General features: G+C 52.0%; 1 protein-coding gene and 1 non-coding gene across 4 annotated transcripts in view; one reads left to right on the forward strand and one right to left on the reverse strand.

Annotated features, from left to right (window-relative positions):
• Window positions 1-18,489, forward strand: part of USP7 (ubiquitin specific peptidase 7) — a 77,332-nt gene that overhangs the window by 3,092 nt on the left and 55,751 nt on the right. The window contains exon 1 of one of the 3 annotated variants that reach the window (XM_051847390.3): window positions 17,495-17,877. The exons of 1 other annotated variant lie outside the window; for it this stretch is intronic. In XM_051847390.3, the coding sequence (XP_051703350.1) occupies window positions 17,802-17,877 (76 nt within the window). In that variant the 5' untranslated portion in view covers window positions 17,495-17,801. Of the gene's footprint in view, window positions 1-17,494; window positions 17,878-18,489 lie in introns of those variants that run through there. One more of the 3 variants, XM_089321233.1, reaches the window with a different exon arrangement.
• LOC127491508 (small nucleolar RNA SNORA7) lies at window positions 7,261-7,398 on the reverse strand. Its single transcript, XR_007920229.2, has one exon. It is a non-coding gene; the product is annotated as a small nucleolar RNA SNORA7 (small nucleolar RNA).

Raw genomic sequence — 18,489 nt, forward strand, 5'->3', positions numbered from 1 at the left:
GCGGCCATTGGAGGGTGAACCAACGGCAAAGGAAGATCTTTCTCTCTGTCTCTCTCTCACTGTCCACTCTGCCTGTCAAAAAAAAAAAAAAAAAAAAAAAATCCTGCAGTGGTTTTCCATTGTGATTACAACATGTGTAAATTCTTTCCCATGGGACGTATTTAATGCTGATAAAATAATGGAAGATACGCGTAATGTTTTTGATTCCAACATGTGTGTATATATATATATGTTGAAAGACATTTAAAATTTTTTTGCTTTTAAAGATTTATTTATTTGACATGCAGAGTTACAGAGAGAAAGGAAGAGAGAGAGGAGACAGAGATCTTGCACTGCTGGTCCACTCCCTAAATGGCAGCAAGGCCAGGGCTGGGCCAGGCTGAAGCCGGAAACCTAGAACTCCATCCAGGTCTCCCCCATGGGTGGCAGGGACCCAAGTACCTGGGCCATTTTCTGCTGCTTTCCCAGGCACATTGGCAAGGTGCTGGGTTGAAATAAAGCAATCTGTTCTCCAACTGACACCCATAGGAGATACTTAACCCGCTGGGCCACAGTGCTGGCCCCAACATTTTAATTTGGTACTTTTATACTTTTGTTTTCATTAACATACATATATATATAGGACGCAGGGTGATACGACGATTAGCGTTTTCACCTCCTTGTTTCGTAAGAGCCTGTGAGCACCCCTCTTGTAGCTCTTCTCAAATGTGTGCTCGGTTTCTGTAAACTGTAGTCACTCACTGCGCTGTAGCACACTGTGGCTTGCTGCTCCTATGGGAATCGGCCCCTCTGGTACCTCTCTCTGCCACCCCTTCTTAGATTCTAATAACTACTGTTGGTATAAGTGCTCTTGTATTTATTTGAAAGACAGATACAGACAGGTCTCCTACCTGCTGTTTCACTCAACAAATGCCCACAACCACCAGGCCTGGGTCCGACAGAAGCCAGGAGCCACAAAACTCTGAGGCTCCCGTGTGAGTAGCCAGGAAATGGGTAGTTGAGCCATCGCCGGCTTTCCCCCCGGGGTGCACTTTAGCAAGAGGCTGGAGTCGGGAGCAGAGCCAGAACTAAACGCAGCCACGCTGATAAGAGATGCAGGTGTCCCAAGTGGCAGTTTAACTGCTACGCCAAACACCTGCCCCTTTGCGTCCTTGATACCAGCTTTGCTAGTTTCTGTCCATTAGGGGAAACATGCGGGACTTCTCTTCCTGTGTCTCACTTATTCCACTTAGCATACAGTCCTCCAGTTCCATCTTTTTTTGCCGTAAGTGATGGGCTTTCATCTTATTTTATGTTGAATAATACCGCACTGTATGTATGCAGTTTCCTTATCCACTCAACTGTGGTGGTCGTCTAGATGACCCCATATTATGAATAGTGCAGTGATAAATGTGGGAGTGCACGTCACTCTTTGCTGATTTTTTCATCTATTTTATTTTTGTTTTTACTGCTATGCTGATTTCATTTCCTTCAGATATGTACCCTCAAGTGGGGTAACTGGGTCATATGGTAGATTTTTTTTAGCTTAGTTTAGTTTTGCTTTTTAAGATTTATTTATTTGGAATGTAGAATTACAGTGTGGAAAACAAAGACAGGGACAGAGAGAGATCCTCCATCCTCTGGTTTACTCCCCAGATGGCCCCAAAGGCTGGATCTGGGCCAAGCACATGGGTGGACAGGGGCTCAAGCCCTTGGACCACCCTCTGCTGCCTTTTCAGGGTGCAAGTTAGAAGGAAGCTGGATTGGAAGTAGAGCAGCCTGGATCGGAACCGGCGCTTACATGGGATGGCAGCTTAAGTGGCAGCTTAAGCCCCTGTGCCACAGCCCAGGCTCCTGTTGGTTCTTTTCGGATCCTCCATGAGGGTCTCAGTGACAGTGCTGTCTTATATCCCCACCTACAGTGTGGGGGGATTCCGTTTCTCCATGTCCTCGCCAACGTTTATTTATTTATTTATTTTGATTTTTAGGCAAAACAGCCATTCAGACTGGATTGAGATGATACCTCATTGTGGTTTTGACTTGCATTTCCCTGAAGGCTAGTGATGTTGAGCATCCTTTTGAAAAGGTTTATTTATGTATTTGAAAGGCAGAGTGACAGAGAGAAGGGGAGAGAGACAAAGAGATTGTCCACCTGCTGGTGTGCTCCCCAAATGTCTGCAACAGCCAGGGCTGGGCCAGGCTGAAGGAATTCCATCCTAGGCTCCCGCATGGGTGGCAGGGGGCCAAGTACTTGGGTCATCAGCTGCTTTCCCAGGTTCAGTAGCAGGGAGCAGGATGAGAAGTGGAGCAGTTGCAACTCAAACCGGTGCTCATTATGGGATGCTGATGTTGCAAGCTTAACCCACCTGCCACAACCACCTGCCCCGGGCATTTCTCCATACACTTGGCCATTTGTATTCTTTTGAGAAGCATCTATTTAGATCCTTGGTCCATTTTTAAATATTGGATTGTTTTTGTTGTTGAGGTATTTGAGTTCCTTAGACATTCTGGGTACTAATCCTCTGTGAGCTATATAGTTTGTAAATATTGTCTCCCTTCTGTTGGTTGGTTGTTCACTCTGTAGCCTTTGGTGTGTGGAAACGTCTTAGTTTTTTATAACCACATGTGGCTGTCTTGACAATTTAATTTAAAAAGATCAAATACAGTTTATTCATGGGAACATCTCACAGTCTTGGGTTGGTTTATCAAGGATCCTCTAGCCACAAGGTGGCCTGCAGTGCCGGGGGGGGGGGGGGCTGGGTGCTCATCCCCAGGGCAAGCCACATGGCGTGGCTAACCACAGCACCCCCTCCTTTCGGGGAGTGATTAGCTTCAAGCCTGAGTGAGGCTTCAGGAGCAGAGCTAGTGGGCAAAGTGGGGTTCATAGGAGAAGAGGGTCTGGAACAGAGGACCGGGGCAGACGGGGCTGTGTGTGCTGATTCAGCCACATAGCCTGGCTCTAGGGATGTGGGGACGGCCACCCGCTCAGGCCTGCCTGCGGGAAGGCACCCCAGTGATTCAGAGTGAACGCTTCTGGTGGGGATTAGAAACTTTAAATAACAGCTGTAGAGAAGTCACTCGCATACCACACAATTTACCATTTAAGTGTGCGACTCAATGGGTCTTTTATAGTAAACTCAGAGTCTTACACAACCATCCCCATAGTCAAGTTTAGGACACCTCCTTTCTTCCTTCCTTTCAATTTATTTGAAAGGCAGGGTTACAGAGATCTAACATTCACTGGCTGTAGTGGCTGGGGCTGGGTCAGGCTGAAGCCAGGAGTCTGGAGCGCCTTCTGTCTCCCACGTGGGTGCAGGGACCCAGGTACTCAGGCTGTCTTCTGCTGCTTTCCTGGGAACATTAGGGAGCTCCATCGGGAGTGGAGCAGCCGGGTCTGGAACTGGTGCTCATATGGGATGCTTAACCTGCCGCACTACAGTGCCGCCTCCAGTTCAAAAACCCCTACCCATTGGCAGTCACTGGCTGTTGCCTTCGCGTCTCAGTTGCTGGCTTTCTGGATTTGCCTAGTCTGCGCGTTTCCTCTAAGTAGAATCACACAGTGTTTGATTCATGTGGCCTTCTTGGGTTTCATGCAGTGTTTGGCAGCAGGAGCCGGCCCTTCCTTCTGAGTGCTGAACGATACATGCGTGTTCTATCCTAGGGACGGACCACTCTCACTTTTCCACTTGGCACACTGGTTGCTTCCAGACTTAGAGCCTTGCTGCCGCCTCCTACTGGATCGGTTCTTGGGCCTGTTAACCTCCGGCTTCCTCATCTGTTCTGACAGCACCTACCTTGTAGGCAGGACTGGTGCCTGCTGATAGGATGCCTTTGTGCAAACTAGAAGGAGACATCCCACCCCCACCCCGCTCCAGGAAAGACGCCTGTGTTGGTTCCTAGTTTTGGTGCCAACAGCAAGAGTGGCTATGGTAGTTCCTGGGCTCGATTCCAGCCCTGTCCCCATTTTTAAAGTGTATAATTCTTGTTGATTTTAGCTTTATAATTTTCTTTCAAAAGACCACCTTCTTTCCTCCCTGCCCCCTTTCTAAGCTTTTATTTATTTGAAAGGTAGAGTTACAGACAGAGAGAGGCAGAGACAGAGAGAAAGGTCTTCCTTCCTCTGGTTCCCTCCCCAAATGCCAGCAACAGTCTGAAGCCAGGAGCTGGGAGCTTCTTCCAGGTCTCTGACGCGGGTGCAGGGGCTCAAGCACTTGGGCCACCTTCCACTGCTTTCTCAGGCTATGAGCAGAGAGCTGGATCAGAAGTGGAGCGGCCAGGACTTGAACCATGTGGGATGCCGGTGCCGCTGGCGGAGGCTTAGCCGACTAGGCCACAGCGCTGACCCCTCCAAAGACCATCTTCTAAGTGACCAAGTCAGCTCTTTTTTGCTACCCTCTTTAATGGGGCTATGTCATTCATTTGCAACACACTTAGGTTCCTTTGTGGCAGTCTGTTTTATTCTGGGATCCCACAAGCCCCTTTTGACTTTTTTTAATTTTTTAGAGATTTCTTTACGTGAAACAGAGTTACACTCCTCAGATGGCCAAAGCCAGGAGCCAGGAGCTTCATCTAGGCCTACCATGTGGCCCAGGTACTTGGGCCATCTTCTGCTTTCCCAGATGCATTAGCAGAAAGCTGGGTCAGAAGCGGAGCAGCCAAGCATTGATCTGGCACCCTTACGGGGTGGGTGGGGGGGGGGTGTTCTTCTTAAAAACCTTTCATCGCAATGCCAGCCCCCTGTGGGTACTAATTAAAAATTCGCATCTTGGGGCTTGTGTTGTGGCATAGCAGGTTAGCCGCTATCTGCCTGCCTGCGCTGCTGGCAACCCAGTTCAGAGCGCTGGTTGGAGTCCCCACTGCTCCTCTTCTGATCCAGCTTCCTGGTAATGCCCCAAGGCCTTGGACCCCTGCACCCATGTGAGAGACCCAGATGGAGTTCCAGGCTGCTGGCTTTGGCCTGGCCCAGCCCTGTTCATTGCAGCCATCTGGGGAGTAAACCAGTGAATGGGAAAAATCTCTATCTCTCTGTGCCTTTAAATAAACATAAAAGATAACAAGACTTAAGAATTCCAGGCCCAAGCCCCACCCTAAACCTATTGAGATGTACTCCCTGGGGTGGGGCAGGAGGGGGGAATGTGGGTGTGTGACAAGCTCTTCCAGGGCCCTGGTCAGAAATTGCTTCTGGGTGACTTGCACAATTCTGGAGTAGAAAACACCGGGAACCTGGGGACCTTGGGGGCCGGGGGCAAAGGAAGGGTCTCACCAGTGGCTGCTGCCCGAAACGGGGAGCCAACAATCTACCAACAAGGCAACCAAGAACATAGGAATGCAGTGCCTGTCTGGAAGAGAGGCCATCCGCACTGCACTCTCAACCCAGCCCAGGCCAACTCTGGCTCCTTTTTTTTTTTTTTAAAGATTTATTTATTTTATTTGAGAGAGAGATTCTTCCATCTGCTGGTTCACTCCCCAAATGGCCGCAACGGCCGGAGCTGAAGCCAGGAGCTTCTTTTGGGTCTCCCAAGCTGGTGCGGGGGCCCAAGGACTTGGAGCCATCTTCTCTGCTTTCCCAGGTCATAGCAGAGAGCTGGATTGGAAGTGGAGCAGCTGGGTCTTGAACCGGCGCCCATGTGGGATGCCAGTGCTTCAGGCCAGGGTTTTACCCGCTCCACCACAGCGCCCCTCCCTGTAACTCAGCCTCTTGGGTGTCAGATCCTCACCTTGGAGGTTGCCTGTAGTTCTAGTGTTATAGTGTGTGCCCTTTGAATGTTCTATTAATTCTGAAGGCATCACACACATACAGGCCAAAATTAATTCAATCAGTAAATAGGTGCCAGCAATCTTTGTGTAAAGTGGGAGATATTAAATATTTTTTTGGCCATGTGGGGAGAGAACCAGAAGATGGATAATCTCTCTTGTGTCTCTCCTCTCTCTCTCTCTAACTCTGCCTATCAAATAAATAAATCTCAAAAAAAAAAAACAAAACCAGGATGTTTCCATTTTTCTGCTTCAGTCTCCCGATGAAGCCACCATACTTGGGGACCAACTTGAATTTGGGCCAGGAGCAGCACTCTGTAGACATTTGCTGAACAAACTAGTGAATGTAGGTGAGGTTCAGAACTTGTCAAAGAATTTTACTTTTTTTAAAAAAAAGATACATGAATTTATTTAAAAGAGCTACAGAGCTAGAGGGAGAGACAGATTTTCCATCTGCTGGTTCATTGCCCAAATGGCCACTGCAGCCAGAACTGGGCCAAGCTGAAGTCAGGAGTCTCCCACATGGGTGGCAGGGGCCCAAGCACTTGGGACATCTTTTACTGCTTTCCTAGGCTATTAGTAGGGAGCTGGATCGGAAGTGGAGCACCCGGAACGCCAGCAGCCAGGTCTCACCGGGTCCCATATGGGTTGGTGACGGCTTAACTCACTACATCACAAAGCCAGCCCCAGAATTTCGCTTTTAATGCACAGAAAGTCTCAATGGTGTTTTTCAAACCATTGAAAAGCATCTTGTTCTTCAGGTCACCAGTTGCTTTGTCAAGTTATGGGTAGGAGAGTAACTGGAGACGTGAAGTCCTCCAGTCCCAATTCTGGAAACACCGGCAGCTCTCACCTCTCAGGGGGCTACTGGCATCTCTTGGGTGTCATCCTACAATGCACACAGGAGCCCCCACAACAATGAAAATAGTGGGCAGGCCAACATACCCTGGTGTAACCCCCCCAAAGCCAGGAGCTTGGTGTACTTGGGAGGCAGAGCGCAGTACTTTGTCTTATGCGATGGACACACCAACATTTGAATTCCATTTCCACCCCTTCCTAGCTGCTACTCAATTTCCTTTTCAGTAAAATCAGAGTAATATTGTTTTCTACCAGGAAGCAAAACATGACATAGTGGTTAAAGGTATAGGCTGATAGGAGATATTTTTAAAAGTTTTGTTTATTTGAATGGCAGAACAGAGAGAAAAAGAGGAAGAAAGAGAGGACAGAGGGAGAGAGACGTCGCCCATCACTGTTCACTCCCCAAATGTCCACAACAACGCCAGGGTTGGCCAGGCCAAAGCCAGGAGCCAGGATCTCAATTTGGGCCTCCTGTGTGGGTGGCAGGAACTCACATACTGAAGCCATCCCTGCTGCCTGCCAGTATGCACATCAGTAGGAAGCGGAGGTGGGACTTGATGGTAGGCACTCTGAGGGATGTGGGGGACCCAAGAGGCCGCTGACCTGTTGTGCCACAAACGCCTGCCCCCTCTGGAGGGAGATTTGATCCCTGGTCCCAGTCCTTTCCTTAACCGTTGCAGAGGGTCTTCTAATCACCAGCTACTGAGCAAACTGGGAATGGAACGGTGCCTGTGCGGCCCTGTTTTCCCTCCCGCTTCCGAAGCTGGCAGAAGACTGGCCACACTCCAGACGCGATCCCAGGAGGTCTTCATATTTTTTTAAAGAGATTCATTTTTATTTACTTGAAAGGCAGAGTTAAAGAGAGAGAAGGCAATCTTGAATCTGCTGATTCACTCTCCACATGTGGCTGGGGCTGGGACAGGCTGAAGCCAGGAGCCAGGAGCTTCACCCAGGTCTTCCATGTGAGTGGCAGGTGCCCAAATACCTGGGCCATCTTTCACTGCTTTCCCAGGTACATTAGCAGGGAGCTGGCCAGGAAGTGGAGCAGCCAGGACACCAGTGGGCACCATACTGGATGCTGGTACTGCATGCAGCAGCTGAACCTGCCGTGCCATGCCAGCTTGGCCCCCCTTGCTGTTTTTTTTAATCATAAAATACACATCAAATTTACCATTAGAGACACTTAGTTCAATTACGACGGTGTGCAACTGCCACCATTACCCTCCCCACCAATTTCAGTCGCTGGAGACCGCTCATCTGGTTTCCATCTCTATCCTTTTTGCGTCTTTCATGTAAAAGGAATCACGCAATATTGGTTTTTTGTGTGTTTGGCTGCTCTCACTTTGAATGTTTTCAAGGTAGGTCCGAGGCATGGCCTGCGTCCCTGCTGCTGCATTCTTTATGTGGCTGAGGACTATTCCATGTCATAGATAGATTACTCCTGACATCCATCTGCCAGTCAATTCTGTGGGCAGTTGTGAATAGTGCTGCTGTGAACCTGTGTGTATGGCTTCTGGTTTTAGTAACTGCAGTTCTTTGCAGACACATAATTTTTGGTGGAGTGGCTGGGTCATTTCTTTCTTCTTTATTTATTTATTTGAAAGTCAGAGTTACACAGAGAGAAAGAGAGGCAGAGAGAGAGAGGTCTTCCATCTGCTGGTTCACTCCCCAGTTGGCCACAATGGCAGTAGCTGCGCCCATTCAAAGCCAGGAACCAGGAGTTTCTTCCAGGTCTCCCACGTGGGTGCAGGTACCCAAGGACTTGGGCCATCTTCTACTGCCTTCCCAGGGCATGGCAGAGAGCTGGATCAGAAGTGGAGCAGCCGGGACTCAAACTGGTGCCCATATGGGATGCCAGCACTGCAGGCAGTGGCTTTACCCGTAACGCCACAGTGCTGGTTCCGGCTGGGTCACTTCTATGGTAATTCTGTGTTTAACTAACTTTGAAAAATCATTACCTTGCTGTTATTACTCCTGAGACCTATTTTTTCTTAGCTTTACTTATTTTCATTTGATTGGAAGTGCAGAGATAGAGATCTGACATCTCCTGGTTCACTCCCCAAATGTCTGCAATAGTCATGGCTGGGCTGGGCTGACATCAGGAGCTGAGAACTCCACGTAGGTCCGTGGGTGGCAGGAATCCAAGTACTTGGAGCCTTTACCTGCTTCTTCCCAGGTGCCCAATAGCAGGAAACTGAATCAGGAGTAGAGCCGCAACTTGAACCAGGCAGTCTGATGTGGCATGTGGGTGTCCTGAGCGGCTTCCCTCTTTGTCTTGGTTTCCTCGCCTGTTAAAAAGCATGGGTGACAGTTGAAATTCAGGATTGTAGAGGATTAATTGAGTGAGTTAGTATGAAGTCCTTGGAACTGTGCGTGCAAGTGCTGAGCCCGCAGCCACCGTTCGCAGTTGTTGGTCTTCACGGGCTGTGAGTGAGGACCAGGCCAGCTGCTCACACAGAGGTCTGTCACTTGGCTCAGGGGGCAGCTCCTTCTCTGGGCTGGAACATGACAGACCTCTCGGCTAATATCGGCGCAATCAAAATACAGCGGTTGTGTGTGAAGTCTGAAGCAAGGGATGGTTCCTGAAGATTCTATGAGTCAAGAGCAGTTCTGCTGGAAGATGGGCTGTGGAGTCTGTCTTCCAGCTAGTGGGTGAGAAAATAGTGCAAATACAGCTCTAGACAATGGGATTCTGGGGTCACGCTTTTCATGGGAGGGGGCGTTTCACTTTGGGGATATAAAGTGAGTTTCTTTTTTTTTTTTTTAAGATTTATTTATTTGAGAGGTAGAGTTACAGAGGAGAGAATCTTCCATCCGCTGGTTCACTCCCCAAATGGCCACAATGGCCAGGGCTGTGCCGATCCGAAGCCAGGAGCCAGGAGCTAGGAGCTTCTTTCGGGTCTCCCACATGGGTGGCAGGGGCCCAAGCACTTGAGCATTCATCTGTTGCTTTCCTAGGTGCATCAGCAGGGAGCTGGGTGGGAAGTGGAGTAGCTGGGACATGAACCGGTGCCCATATGATATGCCGGCACATAGGACAGCAAGTCTACCTGCTATGCCTCAACATCAGCCCCCAAATTAAACCTATTACACACTACCATAATTCCTATCAATTTGTTTCACAAAAATGTAAAATAAAATTTGACCAACACTGTATTTGCACCTAAACTGATACAAAGGGGCATTTTTAAAAGATTGTAGTTCCCATGGGTAGAGGAGATTATTAATCTTTTTTATTGCAGTGTATGGAATCCAGCTTCCTTGCCTCTAATTTGGGCTCCTCCTTGGCTGGCTGTTGAACTTGACCTAGTTAGGGAACCCAGTGACTGTAGGTCAGTTACCTTTTCCGTGAAATGGGGATAATAGGCACCTACAGTCCTCTTAGTGTTGTTCTGAGGATAAAATTAGGTACAAGTCCATGGCTCATCGCATTATTTAACTGAGTGCTTAAATTTTTTTTTTTAATAATCATGTAATTGGAATTATCCCTTGTTCCAGACTCTTGCCCTTTTAAGAGGATCTGACCAAGATAAGTGGGTAATGGTTTGACTAATTTGATGATTAGTAGAAAAACAAGGGATGGGGTGAGGGTGGGGAATTCAGTTTTGTGGTGCTGTGGCTTAAGCGTCTACTTGCAATGCCAGCATCCCATAGTGGAGTGCCGGTTTGAGTCCCAGCTTCTCTGCCTGCAATCCAGACTCCCTGCTAAAGTACTTGGGAGGCAGCAGATGATGGCTGGAATACTTGAGTCCCTGCCGCCCACCTGGGGAACCAGTATGGAGTTCCTGGCTCCTGGGTTCTGCCCAATCCAAGCCTGGCCTTTGTGGTCATTTCGGGAGGAAGCCAGCAGATGGAAGATCTCTCTCTGCACGTTTCTGTGTGTGTCTCTCCTTCTGTCACTTTGCCGATCAAATAAATCTTTAAAGGGATAAGGAAAGGACACCACCAACTGCCTGTATTCGTCCTACCTGTCATTTTACTGTATCTTTATATAAAAGTTTGAGTCAATGTGGTCAATCTGTCAAAGCATCTTTGTGAGCTGTTTTGCAAAAAAAGAACCAGGACCCCAACCTCTCTCCACACACCTGGCCAACCAGGAGCAGTCACTACAGCAAAGGGATGTTAACTTCCGCTGTCTCTTTCCCCAGGAGGAATGCTGTCACCTGACTTGGGCTGAGTTCACTGCCCTATGGTCATCATTCGTTCGATTCGTGTAACCTTGAGGCAACCCAGTCCCCAGCACATAGTAGGCACTCAATCCATAACCACAGTTGGGGATCCCGGGGTCAGGGCCTGGGGGCTGGGGTCTCATCTCATTCTCCTCTTACTCTTACCACCTCTTGTGGAATTTGAAAAGTTGAAGTTTTATAATTCCTGGTGGCAGCTGCCTTCCCACTTTCCTGAGAGAGCCTTGTGTTAACTTCCCAAGTTCAAGTTTACAGAAGACTGCGTGGAATCCAGATCATGCGTTTCTGATCCTGGAGCCCATGACCTGCCCCCACCCCCAAACTGCTTGATCTTGGCTGTATGACCTTGACTAAGTCCCTTATCTCCTAAACCCAAATCCTTATCTCCAACCTTGTAGGGTGGAATTAGGTCATCTTTCCAGGTATGGATTATTTAGGAATTTAGCGGGGCAAATGGCAATCCCATTTCCTCTATGTCGCTGGATTTCAGACCCTGACCAACGTAGCTTCCAGGTAGATAAATATTTTGGTTCTCAAGAAGAAAAACCAACCTGCTGTTTATGCCAAGTCATGGCATAGGCCTCAGGAACAGCAAAATATGTTTTGCTCAGAAAGTAATGATAGGGTGGCCCCTCCCTCCACTTTACTGGCTCTGCCTAATGACAAGTCAGCTCCCCTGGCAGGTCCTGTCTCCCCGGTTTTCCATCTCTTCCTTGGGTCTCTGGTGTCTTAACTAGGGTAGGGGTTATGAGTTTTTTTAAATGTGCAGTGATCTGAACGGGTGCCCTTGGTCATCCTCTCCTGGAGCTGTCTGAGTGGCTTTTGGAGGCATCTTGGCATTGAACCTCCCAGGAAGCAGCCCTTACTCACGTCTTGTACATACACACCCTCTGTGCACGGGGTATCTGCTTATTGCAGACCTCACTCCACCAGAGCAAGAAGAAGCTCCAGGGCCCCTGGAATAACCGAACCTGGGCCCTTCCAGCAAGCACCAAGGGCGCAGGGGTGCAGGGGTTGCTTTTCTAGAGGCTGTCGGGGCCCAGAAATGAACTCTGCTTCTACCACCTGCTCCCAGCGAGAGCTACACAGGGCCCAGGCAGGAAGAAGCAAGGGTGTGCTGTCCTACTGACTGCGGCTGAGAGGGCACCCAGGCCGGCTAGCGCTGGCCTCCCACCTGTACATCCAGGACAGCCCCTGGCTCCTAGAGAGCAGTGAGGTAGCACAAGCTGATGTGGAAATCATGCCTTCTGCAAATCTTCACAAGCGCCTACTATGCGCTTGGTGCTGTGAATGGGACCCTTTATCCTCTCCAGGCGCTCCCAGAAGGGGAGCTGATGACTCTGTGCTGATGCTGTGTGTTCCATCATCACTGATGCTTAAAGCAGCACCCACGTGTGATCTTCGAGTTCTGAGGACCCGGAGCCCCAGAGGGCTCACGTCAGTTCTGTTCTTAGGGCTGCACAAAGCCACCTTTAAGGGCTGGACTCTCTCCCTGAGGCTCTGGGGAAGAGCGAGCTCATTCAGGTTGTTGGCAGAATTCGATTCTGAGGCCTCTGTGATCTTGCTGGCTGCTTGCAGCTGGCAGTGGCCTCTGTCAGGTGTTTCCCCATGACCCCGCATTCGTCAGGTCTTTGTTACTGCAAGTGAAACCCCTGAGAGAAGCTACCCTGCAAGGGAGAAGGTGCAGCTGTAGGGGTTCACAGGTCACGCCTCGGCAGTCTCATTGCCTGGCTTGTTTTATCAAGATTTCTATACTTATTTGAAATGCAGAAAGAAAGAAAAAAAAAAAATCTTTCATCCACTGGTTCACTACACAAATGGCTACAATAGCTGGGGTGGGGTTGGGCTGAAGTCAGGAGCCAGGAACCCCATGCGTGGCAGGGGCCTAAGCACCTGGGCCATCTTCCCCTGCCTTCCCAGGGGCAGGGTGTTGGATCAGGAGCAGAGCAGCCAGGACGCAAACCAGCACTCTGATAGGGGATGACTCTGTCACAAATGGTGGCTTAACCTCTGCACTGCAGCACCAGCTCTGGCCAGCCCCATTGCTTTCAGCATCTGGCGAGGTCAGAGGATGACCAAGGGACAATTGCCTGGCAAACCAGGAAGTGGAGAGCAAAGTGAGGCTCAGCTTGCTTTAAATAACTAACCCTGTCTCAGGACCTTCCTTCCAAGGTCACCTCCCAGTGACCTAAGGGCTTTCTGTCAGACCCACCCCCTAGATGTCATGATTACATCAACTCTCCCCCTTCATCCAATAGCCACTAAGCACTGACTTTGGGAATCGGGCCCCCAGTGCATGGCCAAACCTGGTGCACCTGCAGAGAGCTAGCCACATTGTCCTCTGGACTGCAACAGCCCCCTCCTTCTCACCAGTAGACTCCTCTTAGCGCACGCCTCTCTCTGACTTGCCATAAGGTTGGAGAAACAAGCTCTTTTAAAGGGTCAGTATGCGTATGGTGGACCCAACTGGGTCACCTCCCCGTCTTGAATTCAGTGGATTAGCACCCTTAATTACATCTGCAAATGTAAATCCATTTTGCCCATGATCTAACATGATCTCAGGAATCACAGCAGGGTTGAAGGTCATGGGGCTTAGAATTCTGCATGCCAGCTATGCAAACAAGCAATGGCAGTTACTGTACATCATGGTGAAAAAGTAAACTCGTAAACTCGGTCCAGGGCTGCAGTGACTTGGGGGGTGGATGGGACAGGGCAGCTTGGGAGAGTACAGATCTGGCGCAGGTGGTCTCTAGACCCTCAGCTCTCATAGCATTTCTTCACATCTGGATCTCCAGCTAGACTCCTGGTGAACTAACACCTTGTTATTTCCAAAAGGTTGACTAACAGACATCTTAAATGTAGCATAGTTCCTCATCCCATCCCTAAAAAACAAAGCAAAGCATTTTTAAAAGTTACCCTAATTTTCCTTCCAAACTTGTACCTCCCCCAGATGTGGCCTTGTCAGTCTTTAGTGTCATCATTCCCCCGGTTGCTCAAGCCAGAGATTCTGCCAGACTTCTCTTTCCCTCCTCCCTCCTTCCTCTCTCTCTCTGCAGGTGCAGCCGGTTTGGCCAGCAGTGTGCCTGCACCTGTCCTTGCCTGGGTTCCACCACCGCCCCATCCATCCCTGTCTTTGCTCCAGACTCTGGGCAGCTGCCACCCTGGTGTTCTCCCTGTTCTTTCCAAGGTGGCCTTTCAAAATTTACTGATAATTTATGCAGCATAAAGTTTTCCCATTGACAGTGCTCCGTGAAAGGGTTTTTATAGTATATTCAGAATTGTCCAACCATCATCCCAGAATCTAATTTTAGAATATTTTCATCACCCCAGAAGGAAACCCTGGACCCACCACAAAGAAACCAGTAGTCACTCCTCAAACCCCTCGGGCCCCAGGCCTGACAACCTTTAATTTTGGTGTCTGTGGCCTGTTCTGGACATTTCATGGAATTTTGGAAGCATTCAATTTTTGTATCTTTCTTTAAGGTTCATTCACATTTGTAGCATGTATCAGGCTTCCTTTTATTGCAAAACAGTGTTGCATCATATGGCTGTCCAGGTTGAACATTCCTGATCTGGAAATCCCAAATCCAAAATGCACCAAGACTGAAGCTTTTCTTTTTTTTTAAGATTTTATTTACTTGAAAGGCATAGTTACAGAGAGAGTCTTCTATCTTCTGGTTCACTCCCCAAATGGTTACAACGGCCAGGGCCCGAAGTCAGGACTTGCAGGTCTCCCACATGGGTGTAGGGGCCCAAGGACTTGGGTCATCCTCCTTTGGTTTCCCAGGAATATTAGCATGGAGCTGGATTGGACATGGAGCAGCCAAGACTCAAACCGGCACCCATATAGGAAGCTGGCACTGCAGGTATGCCATAATTCTGTGCCCAGCCTGAAACTTAGAAAAAAAATTATATATTTGAGAGAGCAAGATTTCCCATCTACTGGCTCCCCGAATCCCCACAATAGCTGTGACAGGGCCAGGCCAAAGCTAGGGGCCTGGCATTCCGTCCAGGTCTCCCGCATGGTTTGCAGGGACTCAACTATTTGAGTCATGTCTGCTGTCTCCCAGTGTGTGCATTAGCAGGAAGCTGGAACTGGGACGTGAGCTCCAATAGATGGAATAACGAATGTGGATGTCAGCCGCTAGGCCAAATGGCCACCTGCTCCAGAAACAGTTTTGTGCTTGGACAGAATGCCACAAGTGGAAAATAATTCCACACTGACTTCATATGATGGGTTGCAGTCAATGCAGGCGCTCTAAAAATCTTGTTTAAAATTAGTTTGGGACCAGCACTGTACAGCAAGTTAAGCCACCACTTGAGACACCCGCATCTCATACCACCAATTCAAGTCCTGGTTGCCCTGTTTCTGATCCAGCTCCTTGCTAATGCGTCTTGAGAAGGAAGAAGGCGGTCCAAGTACTTGGGCTCTTGCTACTCATGTAAGATACCCTGTTCCTGGCTTCTGACTTTAGCCTGGCCTGGACCTGGCTATTGTGGGCATTTGGAGAGTAAACCAGTGGACAGATCTCTGTCTCTGTCACTCTGCCTAAATACGTTTTTGTGTTAAGATTTATTTGAAAGGCAGAGTGACAGAGAGGCAGAAGCAGAGAGAAAGGTCTTCCATCTGCTGGTTTACTCCCAAATGGTCACAGTGGCTGGAGCTGAGCGGATCCAAAGCCAGGAGCCTGGCACATCTTCCGGGTCTCCCACACAGGTGCAAAGGCCCAAGCACTTGGGCCATCTTCCAGTGCTTTCCTAGGCCACAGCAGAACATATGGGATGCTGGCGGTGCGGGTGGCAGCTTTACCCACTATGCCACAGTGTCGGCCCTTTAAATAAGTCTTAAAAAATTATCTTCAGGTATTTAAGGTATTTATGAAACTTAAGTCGATTTTGTGTCTAGAGTTGAGTCCTAGCCCTGAACTATCTTATACATGAATATCTCTTATAAAAATATATCATATATAAATAAATAAATATATATATATGAAAATATTCCACACTAAAAAGCTCTGTAATCAGAAACATGTTCTAGTCCCAAGTATTTTGGGTGAAGAACATGCAACCCTGGACCACATTTATTTTTCTCAATCATGGAAGGCATTCCTCCAGACCTCACCATCGCACAGTTGGGTTTGAAGCCACACAGATAAGGTTGGCTGGTGTGAACCGATAGGGGTGTCTATCACCGTCTACCAGAACTGTCCCTTCTTCCCTCGGCTGGCTCCAGAGTGCCTTGAAGGAGGATTCTTTTGCATCTAAAAACTATTCATTAGCATTGGTGGGAATCTGTGTGAATAACAACAGCTCTTCAGACTCTGGGCTGCTGAGGGGCTGGGACCTGCTGTCCTGGGTAATCCTACACTCTGTTCTGCAGGAAGTGCACTGGTGGGGGAGGGCAGCGTCCACTCACACATAAATCATGCATTCATTCAACCAACTTTTAGTGAACACCTGCTGTGTCCCGGGCATCTGAGATTCAGCACTGAAGAAATTCTTTTGTGGCTGGGAGATGGCCAGTCCATAAACTGGAGACGGGGGAACGGGGTAGGACGACAGCAGTGGGACAGGGCTCAGTCTGCTGGCCTCTTGGGGCGACATTATTTTCCCCCTGGAGATGGGGTGGGCTACCCTGCTCTTTGGCGCGCTCTGTCTCTGCCTTGGTTACCATGGAAAAGTCGGGACCCTCACTCCCAGTCTCTCAGGTCGGCAGGTTCATTCGCTGAACCTGGAGTTCGCGACCCCACGATCCTGACCAGCCCCGTTCGATAGGAAGCAAAGAAACTCATGCCGAATCAGGGGCTCCTGGGGTTAGTTTTACGGGGCCAAACTTGGCCAGACTGGACTGATGGTGAAAAAATGAAGTTCTCCCACGTTAGATACTGGGTGGGAAAGAAAAAAAAACACCTAATATCGGTGTATGGGGAGGCAAATAACAACCACAAGGCGCTCCCCGCTCTCCCCTCTACGCCCCGGGCGCCCTTCGCGACCAGGCCCTCTCCCAGCCCGGGGGCGCGCAGCCGGGATTCGAACCCCAGCGCGGGGACGCGTTCCTGGACCCTCCCCCTCGGTCGTCCCCGGGTCTCCGGGGGCCGGGGACGTTTCTGGACACCTCCCCCGCTCCGGCCGCTGTCCCCTCCCCCCGCCCCGTCAGAGCCCGGTGGCCGAGCGGCCCGCGTCCCACCGCGGCTGAGGGCCCGCGCGGGGGTGCGGCGCGGCGCGGCGCGGCGGGGCGGGCCGCGGCCCGGGCGGCGGGCGGGCGGGCCGCTCCCTGCTCCGCCTCCCCTGCTCCGCCTCCCGCTCCCGCTCCGCCCGTTCTCCTCCCTCGCTCGCTCGCTCGCTCTAGGCCCCCCATGCGGATGTGACATTTCACGCCGCCGCCATTTTGAGAGCGAGCCGAGCCGAGCCGCCGGGCGCCGCGTCCGCTGCCGGAGCCCCGACGACGCCGCTGAGGAGGCGGAGGCCGCAGCGCCCGGAGCGCGGCCGGCCCGTCGCCCGCCCGCGCCGCCGCCGCCGCCGCCGCTCCCGCCGGGCCCCGGCCCCGCAAGCCCGCCGCAGCCGGCCAGGCCTCCCGCCCGCCGCGCCCGGCCCGAGGCGGGGCTGACTCCGCGGCCCCCGCCCGGCCGCCCTCCGCCCCCGGCCGGCCCGCGGCTCGGCGGCCCCGGCCCCGGCTCCGGCGGCGGGAGGCGGGCCCCGCGGCGGCGGCGGCGGCGGCGGCGGCGGCCGCAGCCAGCGACGAGGCCGCTCGGCCCGGCCCGCCGGCCGCCCGCCCGCCTCGGCGCCGAGATTGGGCGAATCGCGAGCAAGTACGTGCGCGTCTCCCTGCCGCCGCCGCCGCCGCCGCCGCCCGCCGCGGGCCGCCCCGGGGCCGCCGCCGCCGCCGCCGACGACGCGCGGGAGGAGGAGGAGGAGGCCGCCCCGCCGCCGCCGCCGCCGCCGCCGCCCCGGCTCGCCGCCGCCCGCCCGCCGGGCCCGCAGCCCCGGCTTCTGGCCGCAGGCGAGGCCCAGGCCGCGGCCGACATGAACCACCAGCAGCAGCAACAGCAGAAAGCGGGCGAGCAGCAGCTGAGCGAGCCCGAGGACATGGAGATGGAAGGTGAGGCCCCGTGAGCCGCCGGCGGCGGGGCCGGGGGACCCTTTTCATTGTGGCCCGGGGGGGAGCCGCGGGAGCCACGCGAGGGGCTCGCCATCTTTAAGCAGGCCCCGGGCGGCCGCGGGGCCTCGGCCCGTCCGCCCCGGCCTGGCTCGGCCCGGGCTGCACCGTCATGCCGGGCCCGCGGGCAGGGGGGCGGCCGCCGGGACCCGGGCGCGGCGCATTGTCCGACCCCCACGGCCTCGGGGCGCCCGGCCCTCCCTCCGACAAAAGCGCCGGGAGTTGTAAATGAGGGCGCTCGGGCCGCCGAGGGACCGAGGTGTTTTCTCTCTCGCTCTGGGCCGTCCTAGTTCCCTGGGCCTTGGGGTGCTGGGGCCTGCTCGGCCCTGTGAGCTTCGGCAGCTCCACGCCTCGGCGGGCTCGGGGCCGCCCGCACCTGCTGGGTGCGCTCCCCGGGAGAGTCCCCGGTTCATTCCGTAACCGCGCTGCCGAGTGCCGGCCTTAGTCTTGAAGACACCTGCGAGGGCACGCAGGTGTTCTCAGTCTTCGGACTGGCTCACAGGTCGGACCCGGGCGCTCTCGGTGTCCTGAGTTACCTGCTGCTCGGGGTTTGGT

This window comes from Oryctolagus cuniculus, chromosome 19 (assembly GCF_051225735.1).
Source record: "Oryctolagus cuniculus isolate XC-2025 breed Fujian yellow rabbit chromosome 19, ASM5122573v1, whole genome shotgun sequence".
In the NCBI taxonomy this organism is placed as follows: Eukaryota; Metazoa; Chordata; class Mammalia; order Lagomorpha; family Leporidae; genus Oryctolagus; species Oryctolagus cuniculus.